This window comes from Acromyrmex echinatior, chromosome 11 (genome assembly GCF_024713525.1).
Source record: "Acromyrmex echinatior isolate Ae372 chromosome 11, ASM2471352v2, whole genome shotgun sequence".
In the NCBI taxonomy this organism is placed as follows: Eukaryota; Metazoa; Arthropoda; class Insecta; order Hymenoptera; family Formicidae; genus Acromyrmex; species Acromyrmex echinatior.
This window is the reverse complement of record NC_141862.1, coordinates 7802485-7822156: the sequence shown is the minus strand read 5'-3', so window position 1 is coordinate 7822156 and position 19672 is coordinate 7802485. Positions and strand designations below refer to the sequence as shown.

At 38.0% G+C, this 19672-nt stretch overlaps 1 protein-coding gene across 11 annotated transcripts in view; it reads right to left on the bottom strand.

Annotated features, from left to right (window-relative positions):
• LOC105149709 (uncharacterized) overlaps positions 1 to 19672 on the bottom strand; it is a 54204-nt gene that overhangs the window by 12226 nt on the left and 22306 nt on the right. For 9 of the 11 annotated variants that reach the window (XM_087411235.1, XM_087411242.1, XM_087411233.1 and 6 more), the window contains 4 exons: positions 16671 to 17274; positions 2939 to 3182; positions 2356 to 2576; positions 900 to 1101 (listed from right to left, as the gene is read on the bottom strand). In XM_087411235.1, coding sequence (XP_087267361.1) covers positions 900 to 1101; positions 2356 to 2576; positions 2939 to 3182; positions 16671 to 17274 — 1271 coding nt within the window. Of the gene's footprint in view, positions 1 to 807; positions 1102 to 2355; positions 2577 to 2938; positions 3183 to 16670; positions 17275 to 19672 lie in introns of all 11 variants that reach the window. The other 2 variants (XR_015546687.1, XM_087411234.1) reach the window with 2 other exon arrangements.

The following is a 19672-nucleotide window of genomic DNA, read 5'->3' as shown; positions in this document are numbered from 1 at the left end:
ATGCTGAGATTGAACACACTTACTTCCTACCAATGGATTTATTTATATCCAAAGTGATACCAGTCGCGAGGAGATGCGCACCGCAATTCAAAACGCGGAAGATGTAGACTGAGTACTTAGCAAGCTTGAATACTTGTACCATGTTAAAGTGCGACACGTGTATGCGAGCCACTTGCAAGAAGCACTCTTACCGCTATGACTTGCACTCAGTGCCTCAATGGCGAACGAGAAGAAGAGTCTTCGTTTAGACATTAAGATAGCTTAGAATTTTATATTTAATACAAGGCGGTTATTGCGACGTAAATTGAATTTTTGATACCTCGCGGATGTATTTAACAAAATGAAATGTCGCGTGAAGATAGTTTTGAATTAATTAAAAGTTCCATAATTCGAATTTCCATTAATTTCCATTAATTTGCATTAATTCGAAATATAATGATATATTTATATATGTAAATTTCACAATAATAATGTATTTTACTAAAATGCAATATAATAATTAGGGTTCAAATGGAGAATTTTAAGGGTGCTCATTACGGAATAAGAAAATATTTTGAAACGCGTTTCCAAGTGAACCTTTCTGAGAAACTACATCCCGCGGGACCCTTAAAATTCTTTAATCCGAGAAATCGGAAGGGGAGGAGGGTATAAATATTAAAAACCGACCTGTTTTGACCTCATCGATGCGCAGAGCCAGCTGATGCATACAGAGACAAAGAGAGAGAGAGAGACAGAGAGAAAAAGAGAGGCAGCTTGCAAAGGAAGATAAAAGAAGACATTAAGAAAATAGGAAAACTCAAAAATTACCTTCGTGACGGAGAGCAAAGGTGATGGTGGTTGTGATGTTGATAGGATGGTATATTTTTTTTTGTGGCTGAGGGGGTTGCTTTAGTGCTCACCTCTGGGGCTGGTAGACCTCGCTCCGCCCCTATCATCCCAATCTTCAGGTCGAGGTCGAGGCGAGAGCCGGCCGCCACCGCCTCCGCCGACCTCCTGGCCGCTCTGCACGTAGTGCACGATGGCCGAGGTCACCTCCTTTATCGAGTTCCGTACTTCCAGCTGCTGATTCGTTGTCTGTTGTTGCTGCTGCTGCTGCTGTTGCTGTTGTTGCGAAACAAGCATGAAATCCATTCCGAACAATTGAAGATATTATTTATTATGGATACACAAAATTGACATTTTGACTCAAATTAGTTGTACCCAGAACATTAACCATTGTTATTTTAATGTTGGGAAACAATTCGAGAAGCAATTATTCTCAAAAATATTTCTAACCGACGGTACATATCTACATACAAAATGCAATGGCCTGTGTAATTAGAATTGGCACTGATACTTGCAAAATGTGTGAAGCTCGATAAAAGTGAAATTATATAAAAAGCTAAATAATACAAAGTATAAATATATAAAGAATACAAAAATGAAATGATTCTTCTAAAGCAATTACAATCATTCATTGTTTCGAGTGTTTGGAGAAATATAGAAATTATTATCAGGAACATTAAAAAACAAAAAAATAAATATTCACTCGTATATATGGAAAGCAATATAAGTAATCTAGTTATTATCAGAAGATTATAAATAAATTATTTAAAATATATAAATATTTTATAATATATAATTATTGCTTGACATTATAATATTCATGAAAGAAGTATTTAGTTGTATAATCCGTTAGATAGAGATAAATTTTATGATGATAAATGGTTTTTAAAATTATTACCATCATTAGGGAAAAAGCTTTAGTATATAAGAGTCTTAAAAATGCATCATTTTTCAAGAAAGAAACTGTGAAAGATACGAGACGACAGGAGCTTTCCTGCCAGAATTTCTAATTTTAGAAAGCGGCGATGCGCTTGCGTACTGTCTGCGGAAATTAAAAATAAATTGCACAAAGAGCAAGATGCAAATCTCGTAGAGGGATCAGAGGGTGGAACGAAAACGAATCGCAAGGGATCGCGTTGTTAGTTTTCGCTTTCAGAATCCATCAACAAGTACGAATATACGACGAGTGTGCGTAAACGCGTAAAATGTACTGTGTAACACACAGCTTCATACAATCACGAATATCGATTCACAAATACACTAGAATTCTAAGGCTTGCTGACGTAAGAGAAGTCGTGACGTAAACGGTGACGTCAATAATTTCCACGAGGCATTTTGTATTTGCTGACGCGTTTGCGCTGAATTATATAAGGGAAAATTGCGTTGAATGGTAGATAAAACAGATAGACAATTTTAATTTGCCATTAAAGATTAAATCTATAAGAAGAGAGGATTGTGAAAAGTCGATAAGACAGAAATGACAAAAAAAAAAACAAAGAATAAGGGCTTCTTTTTTTATCATGCACTGACCTTGTTTGCGGCTTGCAGTTGGGGAAGAATACCCTGAGCAAGACGTTCCGCCGGCGTCCGCGGGTTGGTCAATCGCTCCTGAGAACGCCAGCCCAAGTAGGGCTGCCGGTGATTGAAGGACGACCTGGCCGAACTCGCGGGTGAACTGCCGGCGCTGTTCAGCAAGCTGGTACTCCATCTCGAGAATACGGGGGGTGTAGGACTGGGACTCAGAAGGACACCTGTAACATAAGAAAAAAAAAACGAATGTTCATTATACAATATAGTTAAGCTATAAAACCTAACAAAATAAAAACATATCTGTTTATTCATCTGAGTATTAATTCCCTAAAACTTTTAGAGTAAATTTTCACTTTGAAGAGTGAAATCTCACTAATAAAGATCGACAATTGAGCCACACTCATTTTCAAGACTGGCTCAATTTTCACTCTCCAAAGTGAGATTCCATCAAAGAATTTAGAGAGCACACATTGCATTTAGAGATACCCTCCTTTTTCTTAATTTGTTGAAAGTTTCGGATTTATAACGTTTAATTATTTTTAGAATCGATTTCGTCGCTGGTTCAAAGATAACTCAATCCCACCTGTGGTCGGCTGTCGATTGGAAGACGACGAGAGGGATGACAGGGAGGTAGTCTTGGAGCCGAGGGCGCGCCATCCTCCATGCTGCGACGCATCGGAGTGCCTCTTCAGCCGGAAGCCGTCGCGGGCAGCGGGTGAATTCTTGTACCAGTCGGGCACATTGAGTCGTTGCAATGATCGCTGCACCCTAAGCTCGTGCTCACTCGGCACGCGCTCGCCCACTTTCTGCAGCTCATTCTCCGGCGGCTGCAATGACAAATTCATGTTCGTGTTATTCAGCAGTTCCTCAATGCAATGGACAATTACGAAAGCTCTCACGATAAATCAAAAGAAATATTTCTCGCTCACGTAAGTTCAGAGATAAAAATGTATAATACGATAATAACTGGAAAATTATCAACAGAATCTTAGAAGAATAACATTGAAATAGAAAAATTGAAATTAATTGACGATAATTAATTTTAATCCTTGAACTTAAATGGCTGATGAATATTTATCTTGCGCAGTCCATCTTGTGCGTTATCTATATTACAAATAAATAACTAATCTAATTTCTACAAATGTTTCTCTCAAATTGTTCGTTGTGAAAGAAATCGATTTTGACGAAGAATAGACATGAATGTTTCGGGACACCCGGTGATGTGTGACACACAGAGAATACGTGGTTGTCGTGTGAAGCATCGTGCGAGATATCAATCCTGTTCTGCGAAAGTTTCAGGGACAAACCTGCGCGTAGGTCGACACAACGAGATCCTCGTCGCAGCTTCTCGCCGCGCTCTCGATCAAAATTCGACACGCCGCGCTATTAACGAACTCGTGAGTTGCCATCATCGTGTCGTGGTCTCTTCTCAATCTATAATCGACCATGCGAGTCCTTTGAGACGATCACCGATCTGGGAACGACACTCCATTTTATTCACGGACCTGCTTCTATTTTCAGAGCATTTTCAGACGAATTGAAGCTATATTGCTAAAACTATATGTATATAAAGAATAATTCTAATTTTTTTCTCTATACGTCATATTATTAGTTCAATTTAATAAAAACAAGATTACACACAGGTATGTCATATTTTTAGAAAAAATAACGTTGACAATTTATAAAGTTTGACAGATACAAGTTCCCATTTAGAGATTTGTATTAGCAGCTTGCTATATTTTTTAGAAAAAAAATTAATAATTTACAAGTTTTAACAGATATCGGTTCTCGTTTAGAAGTTTGTCACTGTTACCAGCTCCTTCATATTTCTCATTGTCTCGACTTCATAATACTAATCGTGCGACGGCTACATAACGGATGCACGTGACGAACGTGCTCGTGATTTTCATGCACGGAGTCTAACGGGACTAACTCGGAAAGCGAATGGCTTCCACGTCTTCTGTCTTCTTTTTATCATCGAGCGAGGGAGTAGTTCATCAAGGCACACACGTGTGCGAATCGGCCTAAGGAAAATATTTTTCGAGATCGTTGAATATTCCTCCGCATGTGGGATAAAATCCGCTCTTTATAAATATTTTGTTAACTGAAACTCCGTTCCTAACATCCACTTAAAAGCAATCGTATTTTCAGTAGTTAGTTCATTAAAATTATCTCGCGATGAGATATTTTCGTTAAAATCGAAACGCATTCTTGTCAAAATCATAAAATAAATTATTAAAATAAATTATTTAAATAATTCATTGTAGAAGAGTGAAATTAATTCAGAAACAGGTTCTAATTTCTAATGCATGTATACACTTCTCGAAATTTTATCTTTCGATAAACTACAACATTCACTAGAAGTTCAATAGGCGTTCACTAAAGCGGCAAAATAATTGAGTATAAATGATATCTAATTATTTTCGATAGCAAAAAAGAACGTAGCTCTTGGTAGATTTTTCAATCCCTTGCAAACGCAAAACGGACAACGGTGATGCAGGTTTCGGAGTACGAGGCCAAGGCTGAATTGTGTGAGCGGAATAGGAATAATCTGTGTGCGGAAATGTGAGGGGCGTTTACGTAATACGGACGGGAAGAACAAACAGCAATAGGCATTCGTTTCATAAAATCGATTTCGTGAATCGCTTAAATTTCTTATAATATCATATAAGTCGAAGTCGCCACAAATTCCCGAATGACATTAATAAGATATTCAATAGTATAACCTTAGATATCTTATTAAAGTCTGAAAACATGATTCTTAATAAAATTATAATGCGAATATTGACTTAATTAGATGGCGAGTCTAGAATTCGAACTGGATCAACGTAACAAAAAGAGACTAAAATAGAACGAGCTTGAGGTAAAATAGGTAGAGGTAAAATTGACATTAAAAGCCACAACACATAAAAAAAAAACTTAAGCAATAAAACGTAAGTAAACAAATTGGCCAATCACAGTAAAGACCGTAAAATCATACCGTAAACAGCAGCAAATCCAACAGATTGATTTTCTTACTATTTACGTCTTATTGTTTAAGTTTTTTTGTGCACTTTAATTCATAATATCATTCAATTAGAGTTATTTTTAATCATTTTTATAGGTCGTCAATTTAACTAAACGATTTAATTCAAGAAACTAAACATTAAAAATTTAACTCAAATTTATCTATTATTTATTTAAATGTATACGTCATTAATATGCACGTTGTTTACTTTGAAATTAATCGCAGAAATTAATTGATTTACATTTCGACACACACATGGAAGTTAAGAATACTATAACTTTATTAAGAATGTTATTTAACTCAAAGGATTGAGTTACTATTGCTCCTTTGATATCTAACAGTGTACGTGCTCTAAGACTTCATATCCCGTTTAAAAGAAAAAAAATAAAAACACCAAGGTTTGATATCGCGTTGCGGACGGACGCATTGCATAACGGACGTCTCGGATGTCGAGACACGGAGATGCAATAATGCTAATTAAAATTACGGGCCGTCGTCTTTTCCGTCACCGCGTCATCGCGTTGTCCCCGTCAATTGATGCGAATTAGGGGAAAGCCACGTCAAAGAAGGCGTAGTGCATCTGCCATTAAGGCGGCCAAAGACCCCGCGTCTCTCTCGCTGCAAATGCATGTGCATCGCGTCGATGCATCCTGTTCTCGCTGCATCCGCGAATGCAACCGCGGCGTCGCCTACGATATTTCGATATTAACGAACAGTATCACTTTTCAAAGACAATTTTTAATCTATAAACAAATATTAAAATTCTTCCAATTATTACATTTGCACACATAATTTTCAATATTTAAAATGTTAAATGTTTTTTAAAATGGAGTAAAAATGCTCGTGTATTTTCGTAAAAATTAACACAATGTCATGGCTTATTTCGAGCTTTAATTAAATTAACTTTGAATTAATATAATTAACATGTTAATTGTATTAATTCAGAGTTAATTTAATTTAATTAAGGCTCGAAATAAGCCATGACATTGTGTTAATTTTTAAAGGTTTTTTTATTGTTACACACTCTTATAGTAATGAAAAAATTTAAACTACTTTTTCAAATTCTTTAAAAATTAATTCTACAAGACAGATCGATATTTTTTTTCCAATTTTACAAGAGCTTTGAAAATTCCTACCGCGCGCATTCTTTATTTATATATTCCTTAGTTATTCAACTATGTTCGTATGTTGATCGCATTAATTATTCGTAAAAATTGCTTACATGCGCATAAATTGTAGTGTAACACATAATATAATCTCGTGGATATAGTTTTAATAGTTATGTACCATCGATTTATAGTCATATAAGAAAAGAGGGAAATCTGCGCCGAGACTCGCCGCCTTTTATCATTCATTGTTAACCGCCATCGATTGCAATATTGTTTTCAAAGGCTGGCCTTAATAATACACCCACACCAATACGGCGGAAGTTGCAGAACTTTTCCGCAGCCGCTTGAAACTTTGGAATTGCGAACGGCAGACTCGTCTTATGTCTAAATAATTCCTACCGTCTTATCATAGAAATGTTGGTTGAAAGTATATTACGATAGTGAACTAAAGTCGAGAAAATGAACAACTGGCATCAAATCACTTGATAAGAGCAAAGTTATCGATAATTTACACAAAACTATAGTATTATTCGTACTTTAAAGTGGCTGATAACCGAGAAGCTAGCGGTATAATTTATACAAAAATATATTATTTGTACTTTAAAGTAGAAGTCAATATTAGATTTATTAAATTTTATTTTGAAAAACAATAAATCAAAATAAGAAGTTTTCTCTTCTCTTGATTTTTCAATCATCGAATTGTTCCGTTCTTTTTTTATTTTATTTTGAAAAGTTATAATAAGTTAGATTGTAATAAACATAATTCATCTAAAATGAAGTAAAAAATGCTCGTATATTTTCTTAAAAATTAACACAATATCATGGCTTATTTCGAGCTTTAATTAAATTAATTTTGAATTAATATAATTAACAAATGTTTCGGCTTACAAAGTCTTCCTCAGTGCTACAACGCAGAAATATACAATCTTAAATTAATGCACAATAACGGATACAATAAAAATTTAAAACATCAATGGTGAAGTCAAAATATAAAATATAAAAATATATAAAAAATCAAAATATAAAAAATTATAAAAAATATAAAAAATTTCGAAACGTCAATAAATATCCCATCAGATGACAATAAGGTAGGAACATTTGAATACTTCAGTCAACAGTAGATTAATTATGTTTATCGATAAAGATAGATTTGCCAAATTCCTCGATTGAGATCGAGAATTCAGTTTGTCACAGACTTGTATTATACGATTTGAGAATTTTTTAGTTACGAGTATTTTATGATATTGATAATTTATATATAAAATACTGTAATCTAAACTCTCAATCAAAGATTCAGTTAAGTACATTAAAGATACTAATTGTTGCTCGTTTGAAAATTAACTCATAATTAATTTTTTTTTTAATTAATATTTGCTGAAACCGCTAATGCGTTTTTTGATCTAAAGACCTTTTATAATGAGAGTCTGAACACGAATCGCAATTTTATATGTAAAGTAGCAGCTTTAACAAAAATCTGTGAGAGAGAAGGACATACATTTATCATTTCTTTCTCTTTTCATTCTGTTCTCTCTCTCTCTCTCTCTCTCTCTCTCTCTCTCTCTCTCTCTCTCTCTCTCTCTCAGAAATTGTTAAAACATGATGTGGCTTTCTCGTCCAGATTTGCATTAAAAGGTCTCTAGTTTTGACCAAAATATCGCCTATGCGAATTTAACCGCTCATTGCGGTTCGCACATGCGGCACGCATATGCTCGCCGTGTGCAAATACACTAACACAAATACTCATAAATGCGTGCGAACGAACCCTCGCGCAAAGTCGCACTTCGAGGAGAACAGAAAGTATTATTATTATGCGAAAGGTATAACCATAAAGAATCCTACGTGCAACTTTTGTTCCGTAACTTTCTAATTCAAGGTTTTTGTGTTCATTGATGCGGATCTCGCGTTTGATATGATCTTTGCACTTTGCGATTAATCAAAGAACGTTATTCGTGAATCGAGCCATTAGCAATAGTTGATATATAAAATAATAGGTAGTCTCATTAATCCTGACGATACGAAACGATAATTCACGAAAGATTTATTTCCCTAGAAGGAGGACTGTTTGCGAAGACTAGCCTAGTGTAAAGTTGAGATAAAATATTCAATTATTACACGGCATCAAGACTATATCACTCAATTATCGGTCCCTCGGTGTTTACGACACTGCACATGGCACAGCCCGTATCGTAGATACACGTGGGCATGAAGAGCGCCCACACGTCGCAGATTCTCGCTCGGCCTTCGACTCTCTTGCTCGCCGCGCGTATTAACGTTTCACGCAACTGCCTCGTTTCTTTCACCGCCCAACACCTAAACGATCTAACGCAATCGACGCCGCGACTTTACGGAATCAGCGATCGCCCGATTGAAGAAACGACGCTGTCAAAAAACTTTCAACGACGAGACTATACCTCTCTAGCATATTTGAGAATTATGAGGGTCACTTTTTATGAAAGGATATATAATTGTCATAGCTTTTTACTCGTAATTAATAAAAAGTATTCATTTAAAAAAGTGCTCATTTTACACCACATTTTTTTTACTTCATTCGGACAGGCTTTTGAAACTTGATATCGAAATAATCCACATTCAAGCTGTCACGAGGATTAAAGCCATCCCTGCTGAAGTGGAGTTGCTTCCCCTGTTATATGCGAAGATCTTTCAACTGAAATAAGGGTGCTAAAGTAGGTCAAATACAAGGGCGACACAAGAGTAGTTAACAACAAAGGGTCAACTTCTGGACAGTCCTCGAGAACACAATACCTTCAATACTCTTCATATTTCATTTAAAGGTTACAGAAAATTACTATTGAAAATTGAAAGATGACAAATTATTTTCAATTTGTATGTATAAAGGCTATACGTACGTGCTACAATTTTTATTAAAAGATAATAATTTTCTCATAAAAAAAAAAAGATAAATATATAAATATACATGCATGCGCTATAATTTTTGTAAAGAGATAAATTTCATTAAAAACAAAAATAAATATAATAAATTTTTTACACATTTTTATTAAAAGAAATAATGAATTTCTTATTTTTCTAAAAGAACGTGAATTTTTCAACATTCTAATTCTTATATCGACAAATTCTCTAAGTGTCTGATTATTTCATAGTTTTTTTTCATTTAAATATATTTCTATTATCTCTAAAGATGTTTCCTTTTATTTATTTAAAATGATTTCTAAAGTTATTCTACATCACTACATAATGCTTATATAATGCCACCGATATGCGTCCGGTTGGCGGAATGTCGACTGCTTTCCCGATCTCGACATGCCAACTGCAATAGAAGCGTGTGGGATACGGGCGCATATGCAGGTGCAGTGAGACTTGCAAATCGATTTGCGAGAGCCTATACGCGACACAATTTCGTGTCCCGACGAGACCAGACGGGACAAAACGAGACGAGACGGACGGGCGCTGGCATGGTTCGCGACATTTTCGTGAAAATGAACCGGAAATGTTGGCCCAAATCGCAACAAGCTGTCGAGGACTGTCTGACACAAGTAGGAGAGGTGAGAGATTCTCTGGAAGTTGTCCGAGAGTCGATGCCAAAAAATATTTGAAACCTAATTTGCCGAATAATTGATTTATTTTAATCATCTTAGAACATAAAAATTAATCAAATAATAGAAAAAAATCCTTATTCTTGATCGAAGCGAAGCGTTAAGGTTTAAAAATATTTGTATGCGAATTTGCAAATATATTTTTCAATTCTATACAATATAAACTACGTATGAGATTCGGATTTGAAATGCAATCATAAACTGAAATAACATCACAAATTATACATTAATCGCTAATTTAATGATGAAGCTAATAAGCATCTTAAAGAATTTATTGCCAAAGATATCAGATATCACTTCAGTCAGAGTTTTAATTTGGAATTCCCGATTTTTTGAGACGTCTACTCAATTCGATTACTGAGGCATGTGAAGATATTTATCGTAACCAGTAATTTAAAAATTAAGGCGTACATTGCGAACGCGTATCTCTTTAATGATGCATTAGCTTCACGTATTGTTGATTCTTGACGATTCTAACAAGCCAGGCATGACCATCGATCGTGGCGGCATATTCATTGAATGCAAACAGACGATTCCACGTGATTCATTGACTTTACTGTGACCCCTTTTAATCCTTTCCTTATACCAAGATAATAGGCTTCATCGCGTCTCGCACAATAAAGGGATTTTGGAACTTTTAATCGGACACGCGGACATGCGGATACAAATCCACAGTAAAATTTTCCAAATGGAGTAACGACGTTCCTAGCCGTTAAAATCGCTCGAATTTACGCGGCTTTACTGGTTTCGTGACCGAATGTCCAACGATGAAATTTAATGGCGCTATGACGTGCAAATTGCACGGAATTTGTGAACAATTCTACTAACAGATTCAATATCCACGCAAACGCACGACATTCATTACGTCGCGGAATGACGTGGCTTTCGAAATTATTACAGGACAATCAAGTTATCAAACGCGGAAGAGAGGTAAATGCGTTTAAACGTTCGACAATTTTCCGGAAAGGAATTCTTCCCACTTTGTACGACGTGTAATTAAATTTGACTTCATTCGCGTGTCAACAAATAGCGGTAGTTTTTTTTTCATGACGGCACAGTGCAACAATCGGACGATAAATGTTAATCGAGAACTGGTACGAGTACTTAATGGATGTAAATGTCATGGCCACTATCGGAAAGAAAAAAAATAATTCCCGGCTCTTGACTTCTGTTTCCAGGTCGCAGCTCTTATGAAATTAAGATTGATATTTCACAATGTGAATATCTACGACTTTACATTATCCGCGGAATCGCGCGAGAATAATAGCAAAGCGATTAATTTTTTAAATTGATTTTTTTAATTAAATAATTAATTTTTTGAACTTTTTAATTTCGTCACGATACCTGCACAAAAAAATGTGTATGTGCGTATGAACATTAAGAGAAAAATGTATTAATTGTAACATACATATACTCATATTTATTTGAATAGTACTAGCTGAATACTTAATGCATGTAAACATATGTTTATTTATTACAAAAACCATTGATTTCATTTAATTGTCATTTTTTAAATTTAGTAAATATTTACTTACCATAAGTAAATTAGTACTGTTTCAACAAATATGTATTAAAATTCAGTACATTTTCCTCAGTACATATATATATATATATATATATATACAAAATATTCAAGAAACAAATCGTATGAGGCATTAATTTTTAAATATTCTCAGATCAGCCGATTTTAAACTTTATCCTATTAATAATTTAATAACGTTACAACGTCATTTAATATAATACAACGTTATAATAATTTTAATACTACGAATAATTTTGTAAAAAAGACTATCAGAAAACTTTTCAAACAGTTTTGAATTCGTGTAAAATACAACATTATTCATAGTAATAATTTTAATAATGAACGAATAATTTACCGAAGATTATTATTAAGAGATTATTATTAAGAGAAAGGTCCGAAAAATTCCAATAAATTCGCAGATTGTTCATATAGAGAGAATTTATAAGGGAGACCAGCCTACTCTTTCAGTTTCATAACAAAGATTTCAGTTAAACGGTTTCACGAGATAACAGCTGGATAGAAACGACTGCATCCGCGGGCTGCGGGGTCAACGTGGCACAGATTCGCGTACTAGGCATCGTGGTGTTGGATTCGCCAGGCGGAGTGCATGAAGCGGAATGAGAGAGATCGGTTCATGCACTCGTATGTAGAAGCGTACGTATCGCGAAACGACGAAGCGTAACGCACATATACAAAGAAACGCATGCACACATACACGTACGCAGCGGGACGAGCCGTTGCCGTTGGTGTTGGTGTTGGTCGATCAATATACTATGCTGGTGGAAGCGAGATGAGAGGAGGAAGCTGAAGGGCACGGGAGAATGGGAAAGAGGGAGGAGACATGGTTAAAGCCGTGGACACACTGGACCGATATTTGCACAATGCGCAGCCGAGAAAGTCGCATGTTCGGGATCTTCTCGCTTGATCCACCTTCTGCCCTCCAAATCGTAGAAATTAGCAGCGCGTATGTGTTATATCTGATAAGATTTCCACATAAGAGGAAAGAGTGATTCCTCTCTACCCTGTATTTTTGTGCAAATGTCCCTCAGATCGTCGAAAATGTCTGCAATTTTAATGTAATAAAAAAAATGACGTATTTGATATAAAAATTACTTTTGACATTTTTATATTATAAATTTATGTTGTTTTTTTTTTGCTACAGCAGCTTGATAAGGTTTTTCTAAAAATTGCTGGGCAACAATTTTACAATAATTCTTTCTGAGAAAGATTATTAGCTAGTGAATAAAAAATTTGATGGAATTACGGCATTCCAGCCTCTTTCATATCGGGTCTTTATTGCTATTTTCCAGCAATAGGGATCGCAACGAAGCACTAACATGATATTTTTATCCGAACAGCTATCGATTATCCCGCAACAATACGCGAGGGTTTCTCGCAAGTGGTCAATATCACGTATCGCACGGCCTGAACATCTACGTTTCTAGAAATGTTATTTCCACACGTTTTGACCCGTCAAATTGGCGACTTCGACCATCGACCATCGGCCTGTCTTTAAAGGCGGTATTCGCAGGCGGTGATCAAAGCGCTTCTACATCGCTTGACTTCTACTTTCTTAGGGTGGTCCTCTTTGAGATGTCACTTTGTCGAGCCTTCTCTCCCGACTCCGGAAGAATGCGCAATAGGGGTTATCGACCTGTCGTGAGATTTTACCCTTCCTTCCTCTGAAGACGCTTGCCCTGTCCTCTTCGTCTTTTCCCGTTACGTAATAAGTAAAACTGAAGGAACAGGCATGACGAGAGAACGAAAGGAAAAGAAAAGAGAACACAGAAAGAAAATAGTACAAAAGTCGAACAGACAAGACGAAACATAGGGAATTAGGCGAGGGGAGTTTTAGAATGTCGAAGAAGAGGAACTACACCAAGTGTTCCGTAAACATCTCGAGGATATCTCGCGCCAGTTATGCTATTAAAAAACGGAAACCGTGCACGCGTGCGGTTGTATAATTTTCCGGTTCTTCGAGAAGCGCGCGAGAAACTGCTCGACAAAAGAGGTCGCATTAGAAATTTTCTGTACGCCACGAGCGTGATTTTTATACTATGTTGCCGTTAGGTTGCCGTTAGGTCCGAGGAAATCTTGCAGGATTCATAATTTCACTTGTTCTTTCCCACGCTCTTCTTTCTGAGGTTTTCGTTCTCGTGTGTTTAACAGGAACTCTCGAATCTCGAACGCGCTTGGTCCACATTTGCGGTTTCTTTGACAAGAGCAAATATGTAGAATAGCTGTGTTGAAACCATAATAGCGACTAATAGCTTGGCTGTAGGAACGTAGAGCGGACCACCTAGCGTTAATCGAGCTGATCGAAACGTGTACACGCGTGAAAAGGAAGGGCGTGAACCAAAGCACAGGGTCAACGGTCTTCGCTATGTCCGTTTAAGAGACTCGAATGAAACGAATAATCGACGCGGCTCCCACGATGAGCGATGCCGATCATCGAACCGACGACCGTCGTCCCGTGAAGCGTAACCCCGTGACCGTCGACCCTTACTAAAGCCACCTTCCTCTTATGCTCGGCCAGATCACATATCGAAACGTTCCGAAAATCCAGGATTAATATTGCAATCCGATCTAAATAGCTAACATTGAAGGAAGTTTCGAATAGAGTTATCTCGTCGCAATCGTATACGTTCAACGTGACGTTAAAATTTGTCCATCATACGTGACGATAAAACGGAAAACTAATTCTCTCAATCGAGTCCGTTTATTCCTGAGATCAGAACGAGATTGGTAATAATTATATCAACATATACAAGATGAGATCGATGTCTTTCGCGGACGTGTAATAGATCCACCAGCACGAGAAACATACTGGGGAGAAAGCAGGACAAACGGAGAAAGAGATTCCGTCCGACAAGAGTTATGATGGTTGTTCACGATAGCTGTGGCACTGTGAAAACACACAGTATCCAAATTTAAAAACCGTGTTAGCTAGAAATATCTAAAAAATTACACAAACTGCTTCACGTTCATGCAAAAGTATCTTGAGGATCGATTTTTCTGTCAATAAAAATTTGTCACTTAAACAATTGAGAACGATTTGACCGACGGTGTTACGGAAATGATATCATTTCGACTTGAATCCTAAAGCTTTGTCAATTACGTAAAAGTAGATCACCAGAAGAACTGAGATTTCCCTTTCGATAAATAAAAATTCTTAGGAGTTAAAAAACATTTGACATCTTAGGAAACTCTATGGCGTTTCCATGACAAAATCGCTTTCCTGAAGAAATCCAAAGGGAGTCCACGTGAAACTACGCCAATGCGGAAGAAAGACTCTGCGACACTCATCGTCGCACCTTGTCGCGGAAGGAGCCTCTATCGATCCTCGCTGCGATATACCTAGGCGACAAGCCGAGAAAGCAAGTAGAATCGAAGTACTATCGGCGAGATTCGTCGTTAAAGAGTTCATTCGGCGAGACCTAATTTAGCCAGCCTGTCGATATGGGACACCTTTGCGGGTGACGGTGTTCCATTGACGGCGAGATTAGAACGGTAGTTTCCAGAACGCGGTTACAGCGATTTGCCTGCGAAGACATTCACTTGGGTTGGCTACACCTTAAGATGTAAACGAGAATCGCTGACGAAACGCATTCAAAGTCAGATTGCAGTCACGAAATATAATACTTGATCGTATTTATACTTTTGTTAATTTAAATCACTCAAAGTTCACTTCTTTTCCATCGAAAGAAAGCTATGTCTAATTCAAATTTTCTTGAGATAAATTCTTTCAATTTTTTAGAACAATCTCAGTCTAAAGTTTATCACGCCACGTGTAACGTATTAAGCACATCTGCAACAAATATTCATATTTACATTACGGAAGAGAATTTGTATCAGATAAGTCGGTTAGATCATTGAGTGGCGACGATATAATCTGCATGCGACACGACGTTAATTAAACGAATGCTAATTTCTGACACGACGATAGCACGAAGAGCACGTAGCTTGGGTTAATTAACGTATCGATCAAAACCGTGTTAATTAACGGCAAATAGTCTACTTCTGCATTGGAATATTCCCAATTAATCTCCGTGTGTTGCATATGGGAGCGTTCGAAATTTTTTCGTTCAATTTCGCCAAGCTCTATACGACCTTTCGATACGTCTTCATAAAGTGCCAACTTGTTACTTGTCTACTACTTCAATCATTCTCAATTGTTTTAATTAGCTTAAAGAAGAATTATTTGTAATTTCATAACGTCGTAATATTTGTTATCATCAAAATTTGGCAGATCTTGATAATAGATGTTGCAGCAACGTTATGAAATCACAAATGATTATCAAATATCTTCCTTCAAGATAATTACAATTGAAAATGATTAAAGTACAATAGTTAGATTGATAAGATTGTACTTTAGAAAAACGTGTTGAAAAGAGCTCGGTGAAATTGAAATAAAAAAAAATTTCCAAAGTTTGTTATATTTAATGCGTTTACACGTGGCGTAATAAACTTCCGACTAAGATTGTTCCCAACAATTGGAAGATCCTTTTTCAAGAAAATTTAAATTAGATATCACATAACTTTTCTTGGATGGAAAAGAAGTGATTTTTGAGCGATTTGAATTAAAAGCATAAATACTTATAAATCTGTTTTGAAACTGCAATCTGACTTCGAATGCATTTCAAGTGCGATCCTCGTTTATATCTCAAGAAACATCCGAGTAAAATCAACTAAGGATGCGATAGAACTTAGCAAAATGCGAATACTTGTTCTATCTATGCGGGAACATCCCCTTTCTCAATATCACGCGCGACCGATTTTGCAACGCAAGCATGACTCGATTTATCACAGGACAGAGGATTCCGCTCGTCGGGAGTCTAATATAGGTGCATTCCATCTAACTTTCCAGCCTCGCATGCGATCAATCTCGTAACGAGATCGGGACATCTCGTCAACACGACTCCTCGTTGACGGCCACGTCCGACGAGATCGATCCGGAGCTCTCGCGATTTCACACAGGTCTTGGTCCTTCGGCTGGTTCACGTCGCATCGTTTGCCGCATGATGATATACCAGAGATGATATGAGAGAAAATGATATGCGATAAACCCTACAGGATAAGGATCATGCCAGCTTGGGACCACTCACCTTGACGAAATGCAGGTTCTCCTTGTCGAGGAGGAACTCCATGGACTTGTGGGGCCGCTGGTGGATGGCGGACGTTGCGGCGGAGGCGACGTCGTCGCGGGGGCTCCTGTGCGTAGCGCCGACGGGCGACTGGGGTACGTGGAGGGCGTGCTCGGGCCGCGGCCGCGGCGCCGCCGCCGAGGTGTGGTTGAGGTCGAGCAGGCTACGGGTCTTCTTACCACCGGCGCCGGCGGCGGCAGCGGCGGCGGCGGCGGCGGCGGCGGTGGCAGCGGCGGCGGCGGTGGCGGCGGTAGCTGCGGCGGCAGCGGAGACAGCGTTTGGACCAGCGGTGTACGTCGTGCCGTTGTAACTCGTGTTTATCACCGCCTCATCGAGGTCGGTCTCCAGTAGGCCGACCGGGCGCTCCTGGGCGGCCTGCATCGCGCGGGCCTTCGCCATCTCGATCGCCGCCGGGTTACCAAGGTCCGTGGCGGCGCGTCGGCGCGACGCCGACGCCGACGCTGACGCCGACGCCGACGCTCGCATCGTTGTGCCCAGAGCGGCGACGCGCGGCGGTTGTGGTGGCAGGGGCGGCTTGCTGGACACTGGTGCCCTCCCGTTGCTGCTGCAACAACGAATAGATAGACAACTCTTCGGGATAGTCGATCGGTGGTTGAGAAGGTATCGAGGAAGCCTTTACGATAACGCGGGTGGTTTAACTTGATACGAACTGCTGATTGGAAACCTCCCTGCGCCACGACCAGGACATCGCGAAGATTTCTAGGAAAAAGTTGAAGATCGGAAGAATAGAAGAGCTTGGTGAACGAGCTTGATGAGTGAACGAAACCCGTCAGCGGACCAATCGACAACTAACTGGTTTCACAGTGCCGTACGTTGCATTAATACGATGTTATGCGGGATAATTGGATATCGGCGGATTGCATCAGAGTTTTAAGAGTGACCCTGATGCGCGCATTTCGCTGGGGAAGCTCGTAAACTGATGTTAAAACGTTAAAATGTTATGATAATGAATTCGTAATAAAAAGCAATAATGAAGCTCATATTAAGATATTTATCGGCATCAGAATCACCATTAAAATCTTTCTAAGATCCGAAGATTATGAGCATCAATATCTTTAAATTGCTTATCAATTTAATTTGTGATATTATACTCCAATTCTGTTAGGATTGTTCGGGATCATTTCAAGACTGAAAATTAAATCTGACGCGCAATTTATAAGATTGGATATGTAATATATAAATTCATACCGAATTATTTAAACATTAGCTTGACTGTTTAGAGCCTTTATTCCCATACCGATACAATTTAAACAGTACTAACGAATATATAGTATCGATAGTAGTATCGAACCAGAACGTTGACAGTTTTTGTTCCGCACGCGACGCCTATTGTCACGCAGTAATTGGCAATTGACGTTGAAGCGTATTTTATGCTGTCGCAACATCGGTTTTCGATAGTGGACAGGTTGGGATGAGTGATGCTCTCTTTTTTGTCATCCCCTTGACCGGAATTGGGAATATTAACCCCGTTGCATTCGGCGGGTGTCTCGCTTAATCTAATTGTTGCTGACAAAGCTGATATATCACAATTCTGATTGGAACATCATGAAAAGTTGATATATCACAGAAAGCTAATAAATTTCGCAATAAATTTGCCAACCTCCAGTATATATCCTTAACTTTGTGTTATTAAAATATTTTATTATGTAAATAAAAGATTTGTACATCACAGTTGATTGTCGACCGCTACTTTCGAGACATTAATCGTGAATTAAAAGATCCCTGTGATTACAACAACTTTTACACGAAATAAATATTACACCGACTTTCGCTTTTCCACTTCTAATTCGCAAAGTCCAGATTCGCGAGAGACAGTAGTTGCTTTATTGAGTTCTTAGCGGCAGACATATAACGTATCGAAAGGCATATATCTCGGCAAAGGGAGGACAGTCATTAATGAGACACTTTCTATCTGCCATAAGTACTATCTTCTAGATAAGCAGCTGAATACAGCGAACTACTATTCCTCGAGATCTCGTTACATTACGAATGAGTACGAAGCTGCAATATCTCTCCTCCACCCCCCCCCCTCTCTCTTTCTCTCCCTCTCTATCTATCTATCTATCTCTGTTTCTGTCTCTGTCTCTGTCTCTATTGTGAAGCTGTCAGGGAGTCGTAATCTGTTACGGCTGATGATCTTTGACCGCGAGTTTGCGCGATTACAGAATAATCAGCGCCAAGTTTTAGTTACGTTGGAAGTTCGTTTGGAAGAATAATTTGATTACGAGTTTGATTAACGAATTAAGTTTCCTCAGATATATTATAAAATATCTTACATAAGCAAACGCTGCCTCATCAACAGTATTTTTCCTGTACGTTTTCCGAAGTATGGCACACTCGGAGAAGATAATTACACTAGAAATTTAATAACAATAAGAGTTATAAATCTTGGTAGAGCTGAGGTAATTCGCAAAGCGAGAAGCAAATGAAATTACGAATGCGGAAGCCTCGCTCGCGCGTGATTCAGCGACGCGGTGCGACAAACGGTTGTCGGCTTTATTATAGCGAAGTATAGCGTGAGATCATGTTTATAAACGCGGCCCACACGATGGGGAATCATCAGTTTCTAAAATTAGTATACGACTGATCGTAAAAAACAACGGCGAATTTTGGGGCCCCGAGAATGAGCTCGTACTCCGAGTAATATACTTTTCCATTTTCAGCAGATGTCGACGTCTAGCCTAATATCAAAGCCAAAAGAACAATATTTAACATATGGGACAGGAAGATGAGCGTAAAAGGGTGGGTCATGAATATTCCATATGGAGAAGCAGGCATTGAAGCCTGAAAAAGAAATTACATACAAGATTCATCTTGTTTTGTTTCCAAGCCCCCAATTCTGTAACTCTTAATGACAGTAACGATATCGTTATGTTGTTATTGTGCGGTTTTTTTTGTCATGTAAAAAAATCTGCGCAACGACAATGTAACGATACCATTAA